A 22,712-nucleotide genomic window follows, 5' to 3' on the forward strand; every position below is an offset into this window, starting at 1 on the left:
TTCTTAGTTTTCCAACCCAACGTTTTAGGCCTCACTTTGTAGTACTTAGTCCTTACTTGCAGTCTGACTCGGCTTCAATCCTCTTCCTCTTAATTCCTCATCTCCATACACCACTACACCACTACACCACCACTATCCTCTAGCTAGATCACTCTCACCACCAATCCATTTCCTACTTTGCTTTTTTCTCTCTAATTTTTTTTATCTGATAACCATACAGTCACCATATCACATATTCCACTCCACTCCACTTCACTCCACCACTACCACCACCATTGATTGTACTTACTAGAAAAACAAACCACCCCAAAACAGCGTTCTGTCGGTTCTGCTAGAGCAAGCAATACTGTCAGAGAGGGATCTTTAATTCTCATGCAGGGTCGCAGACAGACTAGGTCTACAGCTGGCAGACACTCGGCAGATTCCTCTCAGCCTCCAACCGTCTCCTCCGAAGACGCTCCCTCGACGTCCGCGGCATCTCCCGGCCAACCGTCGTCGCAGGCCAGTCCTAGAGCACGCCGGCACTCGAAACGCAAGTCGGTCTCTATCTCCCAGGACATAGACGTCATCCCCCAACCACCTGTTGAAGAATCCACCCCCAAAAAACGTTCACGAACCAGGGGACTGCCAGATCAGCCATCTCCAGCCGAATCATCTACATCTACACCTTCGAAACCACTCACGCGTTCCGCTAGGAAGCGATCTCGCCTGTCTGACGACTTCGAGATGGATGCTAGCAGGTTTGTAGATACACCACACCACACCGTACCATATATTTACCTCATTTGAACAAAATCCCACTCACATAAAATTGGTGAATTATTTAGTAAAGGCGAGGTACCAAGCACATCTTCACCAGTAGAAACCCCTGAGACACCCACGACTCGAAAATCAACCCGTTCTAAGAAGCAGGCGACCGGGACTCCCTCGAGTGCTGGACGTTCCCAGAGCTCCAAGCGTCAAGCGAACGAGAAGAAAGTCGAACCGCAGGTCCCCACCACCCCCACACCGACTACAAGAAAATCGAAAAGGAAAGAAAATAATGAGAGTAAAACTGCTGTTGCCGCTGCTGAAGTAAAGACGGCCGATACCAAGGACGATAAGGACGATCATCCGGAAGAGGATGAGGACGAAGACATGGGCGACGAACTACCACCTGCAGATCCACCTGCAGAAGAGGAAGAAGAGGAGGGAAGAAACAACGAAGATTATGACCGAGAAATAGATGAAGACGACATGTACGAAGGGTTCTCCCATAGGTCTCTGTCTCAATCAATGAGGGCTCTGAGCGGCATGTTATCCGGGATTCCTTCTCGCCTTCGGGACATCCTGAGCAACCTTAAGAACAAAGAGGACATAACGGTTCAGATGCTCGCCCTTCAAGAACTTTCGGAGATCCTGTTGATGGCGAACGAGGATAGCTTATCTGGAAACATCCCCACAGATCAATTTGTTAAGGAGCTTGTGTCCATCATGAGCGAGCCAGACATGTTCGGTGTCGAGAACCCAGAGTTGATGCTCTTGGCTTGTCGCTGCCTTGCTAATCTTATGGAAGCCCTGCCCTCTGCGACGTCTAATGTCGTTTACGGAGGAGCTGTACCCGTCCTGTGCCAAAAACTTCTTGAGATCCAATATATCGACCTTGCTGAGCAAGCCCTAAGTGTTCGTTCTGAGTGCCTGACGCCTGTTTTTCTGATTTCATTGAACTTAAAGCAAACCAGAGGACTCTATGATGCTAACCCGGTACATTTTTTAACCTACAGACTTTGGAAAAGATATCTCATGAGTACCCAACGTCTATCATACGTGAAGGCGGCTTAGTCGCGTGTTTAAACTTCCTGGACTTCTTTTCCACCAACGTTCAGAGAACCGCTGTAACCACTGCAGCCAACTGCTGCCGAAACATCCCCGAAGATTCCTTCCCTACGGTGCGAGATGTAATGTCTATTCTGCTCGGTGTTCTCAATAGTAGCGACCAAAAAGTCGTGGAGCAAGGATGCTTGTGTATCTCTAGGATTGTGGAAAGCTTCAAACATTTGCCAGAGAAGTTAGAGGAACTTGTGTCCCAGGACATCCTTCGGGCTATCCTCCAGTTGCTTCTACCTGGGACTACGAATTTGGTCGGGGCACATATCCATACCCAGTTCCTACGTGTTCTCAGCATTCTCGCTAGAACGAGTCCTGGCTTGTCAGTGGCTATGTTTAATATGAATGTTACGGAGACTCTCTACCAGATTATGACTGGTGTCTCCCCGCCTGCCGCAACCGTCGATTTCGCTCTCAAAGTTGACCGAGTAATGACCATGCAGGCCCTTATTCATCGACCGAAGGAGCAAGTAACTGAAACCCTCAATGTTGTTAGCGAGTTGCTCCCGCGTCTTCCGCAGGGTAAGCATGGCTCCCCAATCTTCTCGGTGCACTTTACTATATTGACAAAATTAGATGAAATCTTCAACGTTCCCGGTGTCCCCGAATATCAAAACCAGCGAACTACACCAGACGATCCTCAAATTAATGAAAAGCGAATTGACCTTCTCAAATCATGCCAGGAAGAGTTACGATGCTTCGCTATTGTGCTCCTTCCGACCCTTACCGACACATACCTCAGTACTGTTAACTTACAAGTTCGACAGAAGGTTCTTAGCTGTCAACTGAAGATGATAGTCAATCTGGAGGTAGAGTTGCTCAAGGATGCGCTTTCGAACGTCCAATATGCATCGTTTCTGGCTTCAATACTTTCTCAAAAGGACCATCCATCAGTCGTCGCCGGTGCCCTTCAGATCTCGGAACTCCTTCTTCGTCGTTTACCAGGCGTCTATCGATACCATTTCCATCGCGAGGGTGTTGTCTCGGAAATTCGAAAGTTGGCAGAGCAGATTTTCGAGGTTCCAGAAGATAGCGATGAAGAAGAGGAGGAAGAAGACGAGGATGCGATGAGGGACGATAAGGATTCTTCTGAACCTGCTCCGGAGCAGACGATGAAGGATGTTGATACTAGTACGGATAACTCGAATAAAAGTGAAGACGACGACGACGACAATGAAAACGAAGAGCATCGTGAGGATGAAGAATCCTCTGAAGCATCTGAATCGCCCTCTCTTCACCGCACTGCAGCTCCCCCTACCTTGACCATCGAGCAATGGATAATCGTTAGAGCTCGAAGCTTTATCGAGGAACACGACAAGGATATCGATAGCGACGCTAAGAAAGAGGCCGAGAAGGTCTTGAAGACTATTCGTGACCTAGTTGGAGCTCTCGAGGGGTCAAACAAGCCAAAGGAGGTTCTCAAGGAACTTGCAGGGTACTTCCAGAATACGAACTCGCTTACATCGATTTCTAGCTTTGAGCTATCACATTCGATGTTGGTAGAAGGTTTGTTGAAAGTGTTGACGGGTGAGCCTGCGGGGCGCAAGAGCGTGCTCCGCCGCGAATTCCTTGAGGTTTTTATGGGTCAGACCGATCCTAAGGATGGAAATTCCCCCTTCTCTGTTCTCGTTGCGAAGCTCCAGGAACTTCTCAGCCGAAGCGAACATTTCGAGGTCAACACCGTTCATCACAATGCATATGACGGGAACCGTAGTCCAGCGTCGATGCTTGCTAAACAACTTCGTTTGAAGCTCGTCGCGGACGAGAATTCAGATATACCAAAAGCATACCGGAGCATTATGGTTTCTATTCATGCCATCGCTACATTCAAGGCACTCGATGACTATCTTCGTCCTAGAATCGCCCTTTCAGAACAGCCTAGGATATCGAGAGCTGAGCGCGGTGGCCATCTTGCAAACGCTTTGGCTGCCTTCGCTGCTGCCGCCGCCGCCGGTTCTGCTGCTGGCCCAAGCAATCCTGATGGACCATCCAGCTCGACCCGAACTAAAAAGTCAAGTCGATCCACCCGAACAAAGAAGAGTGAGGAAACCCCACAGGCCGATAGTCCCGAAGAAACGCCTAAGACACCCACAAAGAAGGACAAAATCTCAAAGGCTGCCCGAGAAGCACTAGCAGCTGAGGAACAACTAGAATGCATGGACGAGCGCCAGATGAGTGAGCAAGAGGATATGGATGATATGAACGCTTTGTTGGAAGACCTTGACGAGGAAATGGCGGATTCACCGGGTTCAGAACCTGGCGCTGTTAACATGGAGCTTGCTGGCGGCAAGGTGACAGCACGCAAGGAGGATGGTACTAAGATTGCCACCCCTGTGGGCACTCCTAGCCGCGATAGAGGCTCTGGTACTCCTGTCGGAGGTCTTCCTTCACATCCAGCTCTCTCTAATTCCCGACCGATCTCATACGCTGCCGCTGCCGGAACTCCAACGGACTGGCATATTGAATTCAGTATCGGCGATCGTGTCCTTTCTAATGATACGACTATATACGGGGCTGTCCATCAGTCCAACAGACCTGACGAAGGCGAGAGCCACCGCTCTGTTTGGTCGTCTACATACACTATCAAATTCCGCCGCGCAAGTGGCTCAGCGCCAGCTGAATCCTCACTCTCGCCGGTGGCCGAGTCCTCCCAGGCTGCGTCTGGGGCCCCCCTCTCCGTGGAGAAGAATAAAACCACTGCCTCAATTCTTCACCTCCTCAGCATCCTTCATTCGCTCAATTCCAACATTGACGATGTCTTTTCCGGAGAGCATGAGAGCTCCAGACCTCGCCACCCTCCTGCACTAAGTCAATTTGTCAATACCAAACTAACAGCCAAATTGAATCGCCAGTTGGAAGAACCTCTAATTGTGGCTAGCTCCTGCCTTCCATCTTGGAGTGAGGACCTTGCTCGTTACTATCCGTTCCTCTTTCCATTTGAGACGAGGTTCTTGTTTTTACAGTCGACTTCGTTTGGGTATTCCAGATCTATGAATAGATGGCAAAGCGCGACTGCAAATGAAGGAGGCCGTGACCGACGAGATGATAATCGACCATTCCTCGGCCGTCTTCAACGACAGAAAGTCAGAATTTCCAGAAACAGGATATTCGATTCTGCAGTTAAGGTTATGGAACTCTATGGTGCTTCACCTAGCGTTCTTGAAGTTGAGTATTTCGAGGAAGTCGGTACCGGACTTGGGCCTACCCTCGAGTTTTACTCGAGCGTTTCTCGCGAATTTGCCAGGAAGACCCAGAACATGTGGCGTGAGGGAGACTCTTTCGCCGACACTGACAAGGAGTATACATTCGGAGCTCAAGGCTTGTTCCCAGCTCCAATGGACGCTAAATATGCAGAAACGGAGGCTGGCAAGAGGATCCTCCAAAGGTTTAAGATACTCGGCAAGTTTGTCGCCCGCGCCATGCTCGACTCCCGTCTCATTGATATTTCTTTCAACGCCAACTTTTTCCGAGGTGGCGATGATGCCGAGGCCGTGGCTCCCTCATATGGAGCCGTGAAGACGGTCGACAAAGGACTCGCACAATCCTTGAACTTATTGAGAAAGTTTGCCGTTGCTAAGAGTGTCGTTGATGAGATGAAGGGGCTTCCAGCAGCGGAAAGAAATATATACTTGTCCGAGATCCGTGTTGAGGGTGTCACTGTTGATGACTTGGCCCTGGACTTTACTCTTCCTGGATATCCACATATCGAACTTGTCAAGGGTGGAGCAGACAAGCAGGTCACAATCAACAATGTTGGTGATTACGTCGACAAAGTAATTGATTTGACTTTGGGGAGTGGGGTCCGACGACAGGTCGATGCGTTTAGATCGGGGTTCTCGCAAGTCTTCCCATATGCAGCCTTGAAGGCCTTTACCCCGGATGAGTTGGTCATGATGTTCGGTCGAGTAGATGAGGATTGGTCCCTAGAGAGTAAGTCACCTTTGTCGTTGTTTATGACCTTGGAAACTAATAGATTGGTGTCTATAGCATTGATGGATTCGATCAAAGCGGATCACGGATTTAATATGGATAGCAAGTCTGTTCGCAACCTCTTGCAAGTCATGAGTTCATTCACCTTGCAGCAACGAAGAGAGTTCCTACAATTTGTCACTGGTAGCCCTAAGCTCCCAATTGGAGGTACGTATACTTTACATCTATTGGAATCAGATTTTATACTGACGGGAACTGTACAGGCTTCAAAAACCTTACTCCTATGTTCACGGTTGTCTGCAAACCTAGCGAGTCCCCATTGGTGTCAGATGATTATCTACCCAGTGTCATGACCTGCGTCAACTATCTCAAACTTCCTGACTACACCTGCATTGAAGTTCTCAGGCAACGTCTCCACACCGCTGTCCACGAAGGATCCGGTGCTTTCCACCTTTCTTAAATCATCCTCTTTTTTCATTGACCTCCCCCCCAAGTTCCCTTTCCCTTTCCCACGGATTTTGTTATCTCTTGTTCTCAGGGTTCCCAACGAATAGTGATTATTAACCCTTCATGTCGGTTCCATTGCTCAGGCGTTTATCATTTCTTTCTCTGGAACTGTTTCTCTGTCCCCGATGCTCAACGCTCCCCCTAAATACACATTATTTTATCCCCTACCAGTTGATCCTAGGGGAAGCCTTCACAATGTTTCTCCCTCTCAGATAATTCTCTCTTCTCTCAGTATATCTTTCCTCGCTGGATGCACGTGGTGTCTAATGGTTGCAACGGTGGTGTTCTTTCTCCTGTTTCTTACGACCTAGCAGATAACTGTAACTTCTTCTCCTTTTTACTATATGCTTTACGGTTTCTCCATGGTAGATAGATTTGCGTATTCTTCACGAGAATGATAAGCTTGACTCTTTCTTATAAGCCCATCTGTAGAGTGTCTCTAGCTGAAGAGCCGCATTGGTTGGCTGAGGCTTGGCGTAGACCTTCGATTGCCGCTTGCTTTCTCTGCGACCTATTTTTTTTTTTCTAGCCTCTGCGACAAACATAAACTTTCTTCCACTTCAAACTACGAGACTGCACCAACCACAAAACACCCAACATTTTTGTATTCTAGATTACTATTTAAAATTTTTTTTCTCTTAGTTAAATAGGATACCGGCATCGAATCGGTACTTCTAGCACTTATGCTTCGAACTCGCTGCCCACAATGCCTCGATCGAGCATACAGTGCCGTCCTCTCCTCTCATGGCTATCCTAGCCCCACCATCACAATCTCCCAACTGATCGCCCGCCGTCAATACCACCCCGGGAGGGGTAGAATGGTTCGACGCCCTCCCACAACTTTCACAGCTCCTCCTTCTACTGCAGTCGACAAACGTGGAAAGCCACTTACCCGTGGTGGCGAAAAATCTCTTTCCGAACGCCGCTTCGATGCCGGGCCCCGTTCTCGCGATGCAGTCGACACTCAACCTTCATATGGAAAAGACGAAAAAGTCGGTGGAGGACTCTTCGATGCTAAAGAGCTCAAGATTACCCGGGTGAAGGACAAAAAAGTCGATGCCTCAAAAATCGCACAGACGGTGTTAAAAGCATTGAACGGCACAAACCAAGAACACGAGGAATCAATCGATATGCTTCGAGAACTCACCAGTCGATACGGTCGTACGGATTTAGTAGTCGCATGGAATCATGTTGTCGAATGGAAGTTAAAACGGGGCAATATTCAAGCTGCTGTCAAGCTGTATAACGAAATGAAGAAGAGAGGGGTGAAACCTGATTCATACACTTATTTACGATTACTCAATGGGTTGGCGGATAATGCTGCTACGACGCCCGGCGCGCTAGGGAGGGCTTTGACGGTTTATTATTCGCTGACTGCACCGTCGAGTACGGTTAAAGCGTCGATAATGCATACCAATGCTGCATTGAAAGTTTGTGCGCAGGCGAAGGATGCTGACGCTATGTGGGATATTGCGGAGAGGATACCTGATAGGGGGAGGGGATCAGCAGATACGTTGACGTATACCACTTTGTTGAATGGGATTAGGAATAGTATTGGGACGGGGTCGCCGGATAAGAGTATCATGGAAGGTAGGGAGTTATGGGAGAATATACTTATAAAATGGCAAGATGGACAATTGGAGATGGACGAAGGGCTCGGATGCGCTATGGCGAGGTTGTTACTGAAGAGTATGAAGGCGGAGGATTGGGATGAGGTGCTTAGTCTGTGTCATGATGTTTTCGGGGTGCCCAGGTTGATCCCGAAGATTGGAACGAAAGCGAGGACTTTGTTGCCGATTAGGGATAAGGGAAAGAAAGAGGTGGAAGAGGATTTGGAGGATATGAAAGAAGGTGTGAAAGGTCTCTCGGCGGATTTGAAGGGGAGGATTGGAGACGCTATTACGGCCGTTGGGGCGAAGGGTCGTAAAGATGAGTTTGAAGAAGGATTTGCGGAAGAAGTCGAAGTCGAAGAAGGGGAAGATTTCACGGATGAGCCGATCTTAGGGATCAATACGGCTGGGATGGATAGTACGGCTTCGCTGATTACTTCTCAGATCCCGTCTAAGAAACCACAAATTCTGAACAACGGACTTTCGGTCATCCTCGAGGCTTGTTTGTCATTAAGGGCCTACGACACCGCGGCGAACTATTGGGATCTTATCACCGAAAGCTATAACGTCCTTCCGGACCGCGATAACTACAATAATCGCATGAGATGCTTGTCCATGCAGGGTGACTCTGCGGCTTGTCTCGCTGTTGCGGAGGAGATGATCAAGAAGGGAGTTGAGCTAAACCAGAACCTATTCTTCATTGCGATGAACGGGTGTAGGAGGAATAAGAAGATTGCAGGATTCAAAGATGCGTACAAACTACTGGATCTAATGCAGCGGGAAGCTATCGATGTGACATCTAAGGTTCTGATAGCTTTTATTCGAACGGCTACGGTGACCGAAGATGTTGGAGCTATGAGGCAGGCTTGGATGAAGATTGGGCCGGGACTTTTCAATATTCACAAGCTTATCGACCCCACGAATAAATCGATCGAGAAGGTCGCAAAGGATTTGGAGTGCTGTCAAGAGATGGTTTCACTTTCGGACGCTATTCTGAGTAGGATGTACAAGGATAAACTCGACACGGCGGACAAGGAGTTTGCAGACTGGGTTGAAGGGTCACGACAGAAGATCCATAAGTACATCAACGAGTACTTCAATAACAGAAAAGGAGATCCAAAGCAAGCAACATTAATAGAAAAGCTCAGGGGACATGAAATGAAAACTAAAGTTGATAAGGAAAAGCCACAGGAGAAGAAGTTGACGTTGGGCGGTGGGAGAGTTGGACGGTGGGAGAAGTTTGGAAGCGAGGAGATGCAGAGACAACCAAGAAAATTCGATAGAGAAGTACTTGGAGAAGGAGAGGTCAGCCTTGAGGGCATGAGCTTCAAGCCGAGGAGGAATAAAATGATGAATATAGTCGGGGCGAGGGGGGGAGCACCTAGAACGAAGGATTTTTTGAGGAACAAGGATACGGATTACACGGCGCATTTTAGGCCGAACAAAGAGAGGAAGAAGGTGGAGAGGGCGAGTGAATTCCAGTAAATATTCTTCTATCTAACTTATGGTCATGATAATCACCATCATTGATTCAAGTTGGTGGTTTGTATATAATATATGAGGGCGGAGATTGTATATATGGGGGATAGCATCATTATAATAGAGGCGTTATATGTACGATAGTATAAAAGTCACAATGCATGATTACGATCACTTTCTAGAAATATATAGTTACTGAATATTCTTTAAATTTCTTTCAGGGGACTCTAATTATATCCTATTCTAAAATTCTATAACTTGATATATCCATGTTTTTGCATTGTGTTATTAATTCTTGAGGTTGAATATGAATGGGGTTAGAAGCAGTTGACAGGAATGTGATAGTGGTCGTGGTGTGGCTGCGTTTGCGGGCATTTCACCTTTGTTAGGCGACCCCGCCAATCGCCTGTGCAAGTTAACCCGCACGTTAGCCAACCACCGCAAACCTCGTCCTTCTTTCCCTTCCCTTTCTTCCTTTCCTCCTTCCAATCCATCAACTACCTCATCCACGCTCTTCGAATGGAAGCTCGCATATCCATATCATAGTCTTCATATCCTAGCGAATAAGCCTTACCTTCATCAGTTCTTTCCCCTCCACGATTCCGTATCAAACTCATCGATTCGATTCCATCCTACCGTTGTTTGCTATCATCGGAAGAAGCAGCCGAGACTATCTATAGTTAGATCTAGCTAGGTGAGCTAGTCGTCTAGGAACTACTCAGCTCTCTTCTTTATTCAAAAAGCTTCCGGGAAATCATGGATTTCGCATACGATCATATCACGGAGGAGAATCTCCCACGACACCAAACCACGCCTGCCAACGACGATGACGACCGTGCCCAAACACCAACTCAATCCTCAACTGCCCATCGCCGCCAACAATCTCTCTCTTCTGAGTTCGACGAGGCCTACAAGACCATCCAAAGTACCGCCTGGGGCGCTCGCTTCGGTGCTATCTTCGAAACCGTCAAGAAGCAAGGAGAGGTTTACTACGATGCTACAAAGACCGAGTACGCTTCTCGAAGCGAACAAGCTCAAAAGGGGTGGACAGGTTTACGTGAAGCTGTAGTTACTAGGTCCAGAGCTTTGAGTACGAGTAACAACGCACCCGATGCTATTCCGGAAGCTAGTAATGAGGGGGAGGAGGAAGTCGGGGAGTCATCTGCCGCCGGCGCCAAGGCTGGGGAAACGTCGCAAAGTACGGCGAATCTAATTTCGAGGTTGAGGGCCGAAGCTATCAAGGGTATTACGGAAGTGCAAAAGGCGGAAGATGCCGCTGACGCTTATTTGGCGAAGATGGGGACGAATCTTGGGAATTTCCTTAGGGATGCTGTGACGATCGCGCCACCGACGGAGGAAGAGAAGGCGGCTGCTGAGAAGGCTGAGAAGGACGTTTTGTTTGAGACGAAGGGGTCGGAGGATAGTAAGAGGCCAATACAGTGAGTCTTTACTCTAAACTCAAAGGGAGGAGAGGAGGTTTTTGAGAGGCGCATGCTAATTTTGTGGTTACAGCACTACCCGTCTGGATGCTCAACTACATTTACTTCATACGAATCTCGATAATTTCAAGTCGGACCCTAGGTCACCGAAATATGCGGCTGAGTGGGTCGCTAGCTTTTCGGCAGAAAAGAAGACAGAACAAATTGCTAAGGACCTTGAGACGTACCCTGAATTGAGAAACTCTATGGAGAAGTTAGTACCAGGAGAGGTTTCTTATGAGGAATTCTGGAAGAGGTATTACTTTTTGAGGGGAGAATTGGATGCTGAGGAGCAGAAGAGGAAGGAATTGTTGAAAGGTATGTGAACTTGCTGTTTCTTTAGTCGACCTATACTAATTGGTATCTATAGTTGCTGCGAAGGAGGAGGAAGAAGTTGGTTGGGAAGAGGACAGCGATGAGGAAGATGACGATGATGAGGAAGATGACGATGAAGAGGACGATGATGAGGATGACGATGAGGAGGATGAAAGTGATGAAGAAGAAGCTAAACCGGCTGCAACAGCTGCCGCCGGAAAAGCAATCCCAAAGCCTACCCAAAAACCCTCATCGGATACCCTACGTGCAAAATCGAAGCCAGCCGATTTAATGTCGCAGCCGGATAGCGAAGCTAGCTACGATGTTGTTTCTGGTGCACCATCCAATGCCTCTGGGTCGCCTCCCAAGAGACAGGGCAAGGTATGTCCAAATTCCCGAACTGAAGATTTTATGAAGTAGATAAAACTAACTTTTCAATAGCAGGAAGAAAGCGACGAGGAAGATTGGGAGTAAATACATATTCTACAATCTCTCGCTGAAATAATGCTCTTTGCCGGGAGAAAGTGTACAACATTGGCAAACTGATTCACACTGGTCGGATTTTTGGAGTTTTTCTTTCCCCTTTCCATTTTTGATCGTCTTTCCCCCCAATCTTCCCCTCTAGCTATTGGCGTTGGTCATGTATTCTCACCGGGGTTTTGTTGATGTAGGCTGAGTGTCTCTTCTCATCGAGTCTTGCCTCCTTTTTTCCTTCCAGTCACGCCCTTTTTTTCTTTTCGTTCGGCGGAGCTAGAATTTTCGTGCACAAGCTGGTCATTATGCAGTCTCGCTTTTTATATTGCGTAGCCATTCCTGTTCGCACGCGCGCATTCATATGATCATGTGAATGAATGAAGATATATTATACCAATTTGAATTCAATATTCGGTTTCTCGTCGTAGTCTGGTATTAGAATTGCTCACGAAGATGTATTAATCATCAAAAAGAAAAAGAAAACCCCCCGATAGCAACGATTGTATCCAGAGCTTTATAATTAGTTTGCAGATGTACGTTAAGTAAGGTATAAGCGTGTCTATTGAATGTCTTATCTTATGTGTAACCTCAGAACGAATATACGGACCTAATCCCTGGTTGAAGGCAACGCAAAATCTCTGTTGGAAGTTGACGAAGGCTTGGAGTTAAGTTTGAGGCTGTATATTTCGTGCAGTGTATAATACCTCAGCTTCGCAGAGGATGGAATGGGTGACTTAATGCATGTCTGATATTATATAATCAATAACCTCTGCAGTCACAGTTGAGGAGTCTGGCGACGAGACAATCTGCAGTATTAAGTCGTATAAGAGGAATGCGGGAAGGATAGACGTAATATTATATGTAATGGCATCATATGTAGATTATTTTGTATACCTATTTTTTATTTTTTTTGGCGCGTAGCGGCAATTCATCCTTAGCAAGTATACGGCGATATCGGGGGCTGTTCGGATGTTCGGAGCTGCTAGCTGGTGAAAGTAAAGGAATTGATGCCTTATAGCCATTACGGGGTTCGCGGTAAGATGGATGTTGATCATGTAATCAATTGCCACTAGCCTGTTACTGAGGGTTCGCTTTTCAGGTGTAGGAGGGATGTACCGTGGGTTATATATACTGGTATTCCTATGATTTTCTTCCAACTTTTAGAGTCTTATGGTCACTTTCACATTAAAAGTTGAACAATCTTCTTTTTTTGTGCAATTTTTTTTTGGAATTATCGAGTATATAGTATATATATAGAAGTTGAGCCAGCATGTCGGTAGCCGTTACTTCTTCTTCCTCTTCTTCTTCTGCCCATTCACATATGGGTCGTTCTAGATCTCCCGAAGATGAGAAGTATTATCTGAGGTTCGATGATGATGCTAAGCTTCGGTTAGTAAGGCTTCAGGATCGATTTAAAACTGATATTTTGGGAGGGTTGCTAATGTAATAAATATGTATATTATGTATATCTAGACTTTCTCAGCAAAATAGAGTTACCCGCGAATTGATGGGAGGGAAGTTTTTGTCTGATAAAGTGGTTTCGCATTTACAAGCTATCAGGACCACGGATCTGTGATATCGGGACTGGGCCTGGGTATATATATCCAAATACATCTCACTCGAGCTATAGAGTTGCTACCTGACGATCCAAAACCCATAGATCTAACGAAGTTGTATTAATTTGATTAGAGACTGGATGTTCGATACGCAAACCCAACTACGGTCTTTAGATATTCAAGCAATTTTTCACGGCTACGATCTTTTTCCTATACATTTCCCATCGAAGGGAGAACAAGAGAGTAAGGATGTTTATTTTTATAAGTTGAATATTCATGATAAGAGTACTCTCCCGGAGTTGTTGGTGGAGAAGTATGATGTTGTTCATGTGCGGTATATGTCGATTGTGATTTTGGGGCAACAGTGGGAAGGGGCATTTGGGAATTGTCTGGGGTTTTTGGGTATGGTTTTCTCTTTTTTCTCTCTCTTTCCCTCTATTTCTTCTGCTCTTTTTCTGGATTTTATGGGTGATTGATTTTAATTAATTGGCGGGGGTTTTGGGGGGCATAGAGCCCGGTGGGGTTATGATTTGGGAAGAGATTTTGTTCGATGAGTTTGAAATGAGTGATCGATTGGAGTACCCACACGCCGCAAGGATTTTTGATATGGGAGTGGCGATGTTTATTCGTAACGGTCTGCTACTGAAGTACGAAATACCCTGGGCCCCCTCCATAATCAAGGGCTCCTATATATACAGACTAACAACCCCGCAGCTGTTCTCCAAAACTCACACCACTCTTCGAAACCAATTTCCAACAATCCACGCAAACGAAGTTCTCGACTACGAACCTCAACGAGGATTGGCAAAGATTACAGGCAAAGAATATGTATATGGTGACGAGGGAGATGTTGATGAAGAAATTAGAAGCTGGGGCGAAGGAGGAAGCTGCCGAGGAGTTGGGGTTTGGGAGTGCGGATGAAGCGATCGAGACAGCGGATTTGTCGATGGAGGATTATAGGAAGGGATGTTTGACGAATATGACTATTTGCCAATGGATTGGAGAGGGTTTTGGGGGGTGATAGTTCTGTTTTGGAATTCTGGTTATAATGCTATGGAATAGATATGATATGATATGAGATATCATCAAGTGTATATGTTTATAGTTTATCGACTACAAAAACAATTGTTGTAAAAGTTGCGTTGTCTATCGCTCAGTTTATGGTTAGCTCCCTGTACAGAGGATACGAGCTAACTGTCCCGGAAGGTTTACCGAAGCTAGAGCTGCTGTGCCACCAGCTAGCTCGACACGACAGGGGTTAAGCAGGCCACGAGATCGCAGGATCCAACCGGCCTATAAATTCGAAGCTAAGCTTAAGCTCCAGCCTCTTGTTTAAGCTTAACTTGCATAAATGCATGCATTCCCACGTTATAACCGATATCGAAACTCAAGTTTCTACATAACTGCAATGCTTTAACTAATAAAATTATAGCAAAATTTAAAAAAAGGAATTCGAAAATGGCTTCCACCGAAGAAGACGCAGCTGCAGCAGATCCAGAAACCGAAATCGAAAACGACGATGACCTCTGTCCAATATGTCGCCAACTCCTCCACCGCCCCGTCGTTACAGAATGTTCCCACACCCTTTGTGAACTCTGCATGACCGAATGGGCAGATGTTTCGGTAACTTCACAGATGACTATCGTCCCATTGGCCGAGCGTCCTGAAGACTTTGTTGCAGCGAATTTACAGGCAAAATGTCCCATGTGTCGAACTATGTCGTCGGCGAAACGGTCATTGGAAGTTGAAGAGAGAGTTAAAAGTCGATACCCTGATGTCTATCGAAAAAGAGATGAGGAAGCTATAGCGGAGGAAGAGGCTAAGGAGATCAGTATTGAGACTTTGACGGTTTATATTGGGAATACGGTTGTTCCGCCGGAGAATTTGGAGGATGAAAGGGCGTTGTTTAATTGGGAGTTTTTTGTGAATATTTCGGATACGAGTGTGGTTAATGAGGTTGAGATATTGCTGGTACGTCTTTTGATATATATTATTTACGTGTGATGCCATACGAATACACTGACTTTAACTGGGATTACATAGCATGAAACATTCAAGAAACCGAGGCTTATGAGATATAAGCCACCGTATTCGGTCCGCAGACTCGGGTGGGGGACGTTTATCGTCCGAGCGAATGTGGTTTTGAAGTACGGTTACTCTTGGATTAGTAGCGATGCCGAGGATACAAAGTATGCAAAACGGGCATCATTACCGTTGGAATGGGAGCTATGCTTTGATGAAGGTGGGAGTCAGGCTAGATGTCAATTGAAGATCAAGAAGGAGGGGCGATTGGTTCGGAGAGGTGTTAATACTCGTAGTAGTGGTTGAAGATCTCTATATTATAAGATGGAAGTATACCAGAAGCACAACGTTTCAAACCTTTTTCTTTTCTTTTTTTCTTTTTGCGCAAGCCGCCTGCAATATCATTACTGCACTGTGTATCCATAAAGATTCAGGTTTCGGGAATCCGAAGTGGGTTCTAGGAGTATATTATAATTACCGAGAGTGTCAATATCCAACTGATCAAGTATGTTTGACACCCCATATTAATATATTAGGTGCGTACTATTTTCCCGTAATTCAGGATTGTAGTCATCGCTTTCGGTTGATATGCATACGATGAGTACGCCGGGTGGAAGCCGTAGTAGTAAGTTTATAGTTACAGGCTAGTCACGTGGGTGGATCATATATGTATACTAGGTATCCTCTACTTCTTCTCTTAATCTTCGAGACAAGCATATGACTACTGGCAGGATCAACCAGCTAATTTCTTAACTACGGTCCGCAGGTTCGTCGGGTAGGTTCCGCAGCCAGGTAAGCCTGGTCACCAAGCTCGCGGTACCCTTTTTAAATTTTTGTTCTTAATTCTTCTCGACGATAATTTTCGTTCTAAATTTATAAATACACCCCGAGGATCGATTGGCCTGCGAACAACAAGCGCCGGATCCGCAGATCTCACGCACGTGCTCAAATCCGAACCGTCGTGGCCGCGTGGGAAGAGATCGGCCAAGTTGTCACAAGTTATTGAAATCCTACTATATAAGCTTCTTTGCACTTGGGACCTCTGACGGAAGAAAAGTCCTCAGCCAGAAAACCACCTTGTCTCGTACCCAGCCCACCCCAAAAAGTTTCTAGGTGAAAATCACCACTAATTATCGAAAATTATGGTATGGGACTACAACGATCGAACACCGCCCTTACGGCCGGATACAGCCAGACTCCGCTTCATTCCTCCTCTGGTTCTCGGGTCCTACAAGATACCCCATGTTATCTGGGGCGACGACGCATCAATCTGCCACGAAGTACCATCAGTTGTCTCGGACTCAATGCACATTTTGGTTCCAAAAGCGTACTTAGAAATAGCGTCCAAATGCTTAACGGAATATTTACCCTTCAAACGGACTGTATTCCCGCCCAACGAAGACGAGCTCCTTCCTTGTTATTCGGACGAATGCATTCTATTAGCTTCAAAGGAAAAACTTTGCATAACAGCTGATTATATAATCTTGATTCCGGATATTCTGTTTCATTTTGATGCTACAAACCCAACATCAATTCAAACGCCTCCAAGCTATTTCGAACTGCCCTCCAAATTTGACAAAGTCGGGGTACCTTCATTTCCCGCTTTGGTGAGCGCATACTTGCTATGTCTAGGCGAGTCCGGGACTCAAAATTTTACAGGTTTCCAGAAAGGTCGATGGCGGATGGGGGATCTGAGGGCCAGAATTCTTGGTTGGGTGGTTACGCTTATAGCTTGGAGACGAAGAGAACCATGGGAAGAGTATTACAATGGTCCCGAGGAGTTTCCAGTCACACTTAAAGAGATACGAAACTGCCTATCGTTGGAAAGTATCCCAATACTCGATAGTATATATATGAAGTCTGCAACTCTTTCTGCAGAGCCTTCTGATCAATCATGATCTCAGAATATGCCCTCAGTTAACCCGAGATTATCGTTCTAGGCTAAGTAATTAATTATATTAGAGAAGCTAACGTACAACTACGAGCTAGTTTTCCTTTGTAAATATATGGCAGAGCTTACTCAGCGGTCTTTTTTCATGTACAGTAGTGAAGGAATGTTAATTCAACATTGAGTAGGAATATGACCTATATATAAGCTTACCTAGCGAATATCAAATAGAACAGACTGCGTGGTTGTACATGCAAAGCATAAACATAGCGTCTATGGTAGTTCATCGGCCAAAATTAGAAGTTTGCGGGTCGGATTGTCGGATTGAGACCAAATTTGCACCATTCTATTCTGCGTCGATCGTTTAGACAAATTTATCAATATAGTCAAAATACCATAATAAGGGCATATAGAATTTGAAACCTACCGTAATGAAAGGTCTGAAACTTACTTACCTAAGTACTTACTTACTTACTTATACATACCTAATCCCCAAATCGCTACAGGCATTCCATAAAGGCCTCGAACCCGTCGGTATTATATTATAAGGAAATCCGAGTCACATTCCTAGACGCCACAAAGGGAGACAAAATCAGAAATTCTTCTCAATCTTAAACAGACCAGTGCTCTCGGCTGGATGCCGCATAAACTTGATAATGGGTGGTTTAAGGTGATCTTGGTGAACCCCGCCCAAGAAATAAGAATGAAGTCTGATTCTAATTGTTTATTATAAAGAAAAAATAAGGAAAGATGCATAGCCCGGAAATCATTTCGGGACTTAAAGAAAAGATCTTCGTTTCTTCTCGACGAGGAGGAAGGGAGTTCTTTACCCCCATTAGATTTTGGGAGCTTCGCTAGAGAGGGGGAAAGCGGGCATACTCAATTGGACAGGAGTGTTAGTGAAGCTGGCCATTTTGAAGGCCAGCCACTCCATAATAGGGAGGACGAAGGTGAATATGAGCCCGAAGGCCATGGTATGTAAAACTCGTCGGTGACTAGGCTTATATAAACTGCAAATACGAGATCAGTAATATAACACAAAGTTCAAGTTCTTATTGGAGTTTTTCTTTTTTTGCAAATAGTGACAGTCATAGAGAAGGGCACTGCGACCCAATCGGGTCTCAAAAATGGGATAGGCAAGGTGAGAAGGTTGCCTCGAGTATAAAATCTTAGATTCGTTGCTAATGGCGTGGTAACCCTCAAAGGAAGTAGACCTTGTCGCACAAGCGCTTCAGTACAAACTGAAGTGCTACTTTGACCGCGGGACGCTATATTTCGTGGGAGGCTTCGCTATACGAGCGAAGGGAAGCGATAGAGTCACCAACGTTAGTGTCCAGCCCATGATATCAAGCATCTCATAGTTAAACTCGTAATCTAATATAATACTGGGACATCAGGACATTGACTTGGAATTCTCTGAACTTGGAAGCGGAAATCTGAGGATATTGATATCGAAAATAGAAAGCTCTGGTTTTAATATCATTAGAGAGACCAAAAACGGATTCGACGCGGTAGACAAAGCAACTGGTGTAAGGGTCAACGTTCGAGCGAGAAGTTTCCAAGGTGTTGATGTTAAACCCTTTTCGACAAAGTGTGGAGGATACGATGTGGTTTGCGATGATGTTCAGCTAATACAAAAGTTGAACGCATTGCCTAATCGGCGGGACATAACTAAGCAGAAAACCGACCTTATGGACATTAACTTCCTTCTCACGAGAGGTCTATCAATTCGAAAGGAGTTGGTGAGTTTCTTCAATCAGAAAGAAGCTTTGCTAAAAGGTGTTAGAAGTGGAAGAATTGTTTTACAGGATGGGGGTTTGAGAGCCCAAGTGCTGATCAAGGGTTTAGAAGAAATGGGTCTCTTAGAAATAGTAGATTTCATGAACACAGAGTCCGAATAAACTAGCTCTAGTCTCAGTGGCTCTTTCTGATCTTGTAAACTAGGATAGAACTTGAAAGCCTGTTGTGTTGGGTAATGTTGGATGTTGGATGGAGGCGAAGCGTGCAATACATGTCTATAGAATATCGAGAAGGCACCAATAATATACCCAAGTACCTCCTCTTAGTACCTAATAAGGTACCTACTTACTTAAGTACCTACATAAAGCAATATTATAATACCACCAGTGCAGTTATATTGCCTGATTCCAGCTGCGGGGTTTGGGTATACACCATAGGAGCTAAAGACCTCGAATGCAGACTGGTTCAGTTGTGTGTTGCATGCCTTATCCTGGGCCATCAGGCAGTGTTACTGGGTACCCAAGTAACCTGGTATGTACTGCGCTGCACTGCAACTGCAGTTGAACCGCACGGACAGACCAGACTTATACTTCACCTCCTCCTCCCCCTCTCGTCTCTCCACCTCATCTCCATCTCATCATCACCATCACCATCATCATCACTTTCTTGAACTTCATCATATCAATATCACTCCACCGACCTAAAAAATTCAAAAGGGGTTTTTATTCTCTCTCCTTGAACCACGACAATATAGTGCTGGAACCACGTTCTAGAATCATCAAACGACACACACCTTCGACCTTCAACGAAAATCAAGATTTTTTTTTGACATCAAAAAACAATCACATTCGGATTACCATTTCCGACACCTAGCGGCCGAAATCAGGATTTTTAGGGCTACCGCTGCAGCTGCACATTCCCGGCTTCAACAAAAAAAAAACACAAAGAGAAGGGCAGAACAAAACAGGATAGTTAAACTAGAACGGACGCAACAGGCGTTAGCCGACCGATAGTTGGACGAAACGGACGAAACGGACGGACGGCTGGCTTCGATTAGTCAGGACTCGATTGGCTAGACGGGACTCGACCTACCGAACCATGGCCGATGAAACATCGTCGGCTGCCCAATCCATTCAGAGCACTTGCTCTCCTTCCCTCAACACCATCATCTCCTCCTCCACCGCCAGACCTACATCCTCTTCAAGGAATGGCATTAATGAGCATTCCCGGAAATTGAGTGAAGGGGGGAAGTTGCCAAATCAGAATCTAAATCCAAATATTAGACCCTCTCCACCTATGAATATGATATCGAACCATTCTAGAAGCCTATCGCATCCTGTCAACAAGACCTCGACAGCATTAGCATCGTCGGCTTTTCTAGACCCTTCTTCCACATCATTTCCCCATCCTCACCCTCCGCTTAAACCTCTCACGTTATCCACCCAATCCGCTATTACTACTGCTCTAACATCATCTAATACCGTTTCTAATACTGCTTCATCTTCGACGTTCGGCCCTCCTCCTCCTCATCTGCCACCACCTATTGCTGCACCCTTCACACCCACTCGTCCTTCCTTGCCTCGTGGCTTATCGCTTCAATTACCATCACAAACCCAACCTCTGCCTCCGTATCTTGATCCAGCACTTGGCTTCTCTACCGTTCGACGGCCTCGCCTCGATTTCACCCGTTCTTGTACCTCTCTCCACCACTCCTTTATTGCCGACTCTCCTGATTCGTCTCCATTAACACCAAGCATGCCGATCCCTCGCCGTGGTCTCGACTCTCCAATCGCCATGTACACAGGTGGTGGTGGCGGTGGTGGAGGGGGTGGAGCAGGCGGTATGCTCTCATCAATGCTAGCCGACTCACGTGTCCAGTCCGATTCCAGTTCCGACTCTTCGTCATCATCGGATGATGAAATGGAATTAAGTAGCGCTCATTCTCAATTCGGCCCTTCACTACCCAGTTCCTCCGGTGGTATGAATGATATATTCAACAGCTCGGCGCTATTAAATAGACGACATATGACAAGGTTGAGAGGGAAAGGTCGATCCAGACAGAGCTCGAGCTCGGCGTCGGCTTCTAGTACTTCGTTAGCTTCTCCATCCCCGACCACCCCACCGAACGGAGAGATTAAGAAATCTGCTTCGGGGGGGTATTTTGGGAGCCAGTTGAGTGATATGCTAGCGCAGCGACGACAGTCAATATCGCAGGCAATGAAGAAGATAGGATTTTTAAGTGGAAGTGGGGCGAGTGAGGATACGAAAATGGAGGGAGCGACCGGGAAGCAAACGGATGCGGTACGCAGACCAGTTGTGAGAAGGGGAAACCTACTGGTAAGTACTCTTAAAAAAGGAATTACTGTCAGAGCTTGACCAAAAATTGCTAACATACTGCAGCCCAAGCCTAAACATTTTCAGCGTGTCAAGGCTGCACTCATAGAAGAATCTGCACCTGTTGATGCCGAGATGAGAATTGAAGCAGCCATTCAAAGGCAACTGCGAGAAGATGATGATGAGGAAGATACTAGGACCGTCCCTCAAACACCAGTGCTGAATGCCCAGGCAGAGGATGATAATGCATTGGTATTTGAGGATACTGAAGATGAAGCGGGTGGTCCTTCGTTTAAATCAGCGGCTCAGAGAAACTCAGGTTATTGGGGGACCCTCGAGTCGTCGAGTCCGAGTGGGTTTATGGGATTTAGAATGAACCCGGATGGTGATATAATTGTATGCTTTTTCTCTCCCTCCTTTTATCCCACGTTTATCTCGATTAAAATCCAGAGTCTGACTAACTTATTTGTTTTTTTAGATGGGAACGGATTCTATGGTGAATTCTCCAATCAGTCGTAGTCCTGAGGTTAGAAAGCTCAAGCGGCGACGAGATGATGATGAAATTCAATTTGAGCCACCATCCATCATAAAACGAAGAGCTGTCTCCCCGGGCTTCTCGCAGAGCCCTACAGTATTGTCATCACCGGTCGCGATCCCAGCCAATACCAATCAAAACGGTACAAACGGTGGAGCGACAAGTGGGACAAGGTCGAAACGATCTAGTTATATACTAGATGCACATGAAGGATTGGGCAAGATGAGCATCAGCCCGTTCGGTTGACGGTTGAAATAAATTGCGCTTTTTTGAATGGCGTTTTGACATCACTTTTCTCTGTTCCTCTCTCTATTTGTTTGGTTTACCGGTTTCTTGTTCATGATCATCAGCGGTGTTGTTTTTTTTTCATTTATGATGAAGAATGAGGTTGCACTTGAGCATTTGCGTCTATTGCCTTTGATTCGAATTCGAGGCTCGCTTTTGATACCCGTTTTTTCCCTGCCTTGGTTTCTGTTTCTTTTTCTTTTGGCTGACGAAAATGACGAAACTACGACGAATTTGATTTGAAGCGAATATGCAAACCACGCGTTCCATCTACCTTTTTATATCTATTCCTATGTATTACAGTTTTGCTTATCCGCCTTGGGTTCCAAGGTTCACAACGGAAATTGGATTCTTGATCGCCATCCGCAAATGGCGATAAGGGCGCCTACAGCCCATAAACAGAACGATCATAAACGGAGGCACATTGCAAGGCCCAAAAAAAGAAGACTCGGTGGCGCCCGACTGTCCGCCAGACCAGCCTACACATGATTAAACCTCAAAGAGGCTGGTTGTTTTTCTGACCCCTGGAAAGTATATGCACATCCAGATGTAGCTCCAGCTGGCCCCTGTCAGACCAGGGATACCAAGCTGTTACCTCATCGGTCGGGCAAACAGTCATGCGAGCAGAGGTAGCTGGGTCGTATCGGGTGCCGAAACCTGCGGTGTAGGAGGACCAGACTAGCTGCATCAGCG

At 46.1% G+C, this 22,712-nt stretch overlaps 8 protein-coding genes across 8 annotated transcripts; all 8 read left to right on the forward strand.

Moving 5' to 3' along the window:
• Positions 1–372: 372 nt before the first annotated feature.
• Positions 373–6,256, forward strand: AOL_s00004g417 (uncharacterized protein; the record flags this gene model as incomplete). Its single annotated transcript, XM_011119066.1, has 6 exons — positions 373–740; positions 828–1,662; positions 1,764–2,388; positions 2,443–5,796; positions 5,854–6,003; positions 6,060–6,256. 6 exons carry the CDS (start codon positions 373–375, stop codon positions 6,254–6,256), a joined length of 5,529 nt encoding a protein of 1,842 aa, XP_011117368.1.
• Positions 6,257–6,986: 730 nt separating this feature from the next.
• On the forward strand, positions 6,987–9,398 carry AOL_s00004g418 (uncharacterized protein; the record flags this gene model as incomplete). The annotated part of the gene is made up of 1 exon (XM_011119067.1): positions 6,987–9,398. The coding sequence occupies one exon, from the start codon at positions 6,987–6,989 to the stop codon at positions 9,396–9,398; it is 2,412 nt and encodes an 803-aa protein (XP_011117369.1).
• Positions 9,399–10,148: 750 nt separating this feature from the next.
• AOL_s00004g419 (uncharacterized protein) lies at positions 10,149–11,659 on the forward strand (the record flags this gene model as incomplete). The annotated part of the gene is made up of 4 exons (XM_011119068.1): positions 10,149–10,831; positions 10,905–11,188; positions 11,241–11,566; positions 11,627–11,659. The coding sequence occupies 4 exons, from the start codon at positions 10,149–10,151 to the stop codon at positions 11,657–11,659; spliced, it is 1,326 nt and encodes a 441-aa protein (XP_011117370.1).
• A 1,270-nt stretch (positions 11,660–12,929) lies between these two features.
• On the forward strand, positions 12,930–14,236 carry AOL_s00004g420 (uncharacterized protein; the record flags this gene model as incomplete). The annotated part of the gene is made up of 4 exons (XM_011119069.1): positions 12,930–13,048; positions 13,349–13,617; positions 13,727–13,862; positions 13,930–14,236. 4 exons carry the CDS (start codon positions 12,930–12,932, stop codon positions 14,234–14,236), a joined length of 831 nt encoding a protein of 276 aa, XP_011117371.1.
• Positions 14,237–14,673: 437 nt separating this feature from the next.
• On the forward strand, positions 14,674–15,543 carry AOL_s00004g421 (uncharacterized protein; the record flags this gene model as incomplete). Its single annotated transcript, XM_011119070.1, has 2 exons — positions 14,674–15,186; positions 15,259–15,543. The coding sequence occupies 2 exons, from the start codon at positions 14,674–14,676 to the stop codon at positions 15,541–15,543; spliced, it is 798 nt and encodes a 265-aa protein (XP_011117372.1).
• Positions 15,544–16,379: 836 nt separating this feature from the next.
• AOL_s00004g422 (uncharacterized protein) lies at positions 16,380–17,135 on the forward strand (the record flags this gene model as incomplete). Its single annotated transcript, XM_011119071.1, has 1 exon — positions 16,380–17,135. One exon carries the CDS (start codon positions 16,380–16,382, stop codon positions 17,133–17,135), a length of 756 nt encoding a protein of 251 aa, XP_011117373.1.
• A 946-nt stretch (positions 17,136–18,081) lies between these two features.
• On the forward strand, positions 18,082–19,026 carry AOL_s00004g423 (uncharacterized protein; the record flags this gene model as incomplete). Its single annotated transcript, XM_011119072.1, has 3 exons — positions 18,082–18,099; positions 18,331–18,450; positions 18,523–19,026. 3 exons carry the CDS (start codon positions 18,082–18,084, stop codon positions 19,024–19,026), a joined length of 642 nt encoding a protein of 213 aa, XP_011117374.1.
• Positions 19,027–19,963: 937 nt separating this feature from the next.
• On the forward strand, positions 19,964–21,980 carry AOL_s00004g424 (uncharacterized protein; the record flags this gene model as incomplete). The annotated part of the gene is made up of 3 exons (XM_011119073.1): positions 19,964–21,202; positions 21,266–21,595; positions 21,678–21,980. The coding sequence occupies 3 exons, from the start codon at positions 19,964–19,966 to the stop codon at positions 21,978–21,980; spliced, it is 1,872 nt and encodes a 623-aa protein (XP_011117375.1).
• Between the last annotated feature and the right edge of the window lie 732 nt (positions 21,981–22,712).

Source organism: Orbilia oligospora (genome assembly GCF_000225545.1).
Source record: "Orbilia oligospora ATCC 24927 unplaced genomic scaffold scaffold00004, whole genome shotgun sequence".
NCBI lineage: Eukaryota > Fungi > Ascomycota > Orbiliomycetes > Orbiliales > Orbiliaceae > Orbilia > Orbilia oligospora.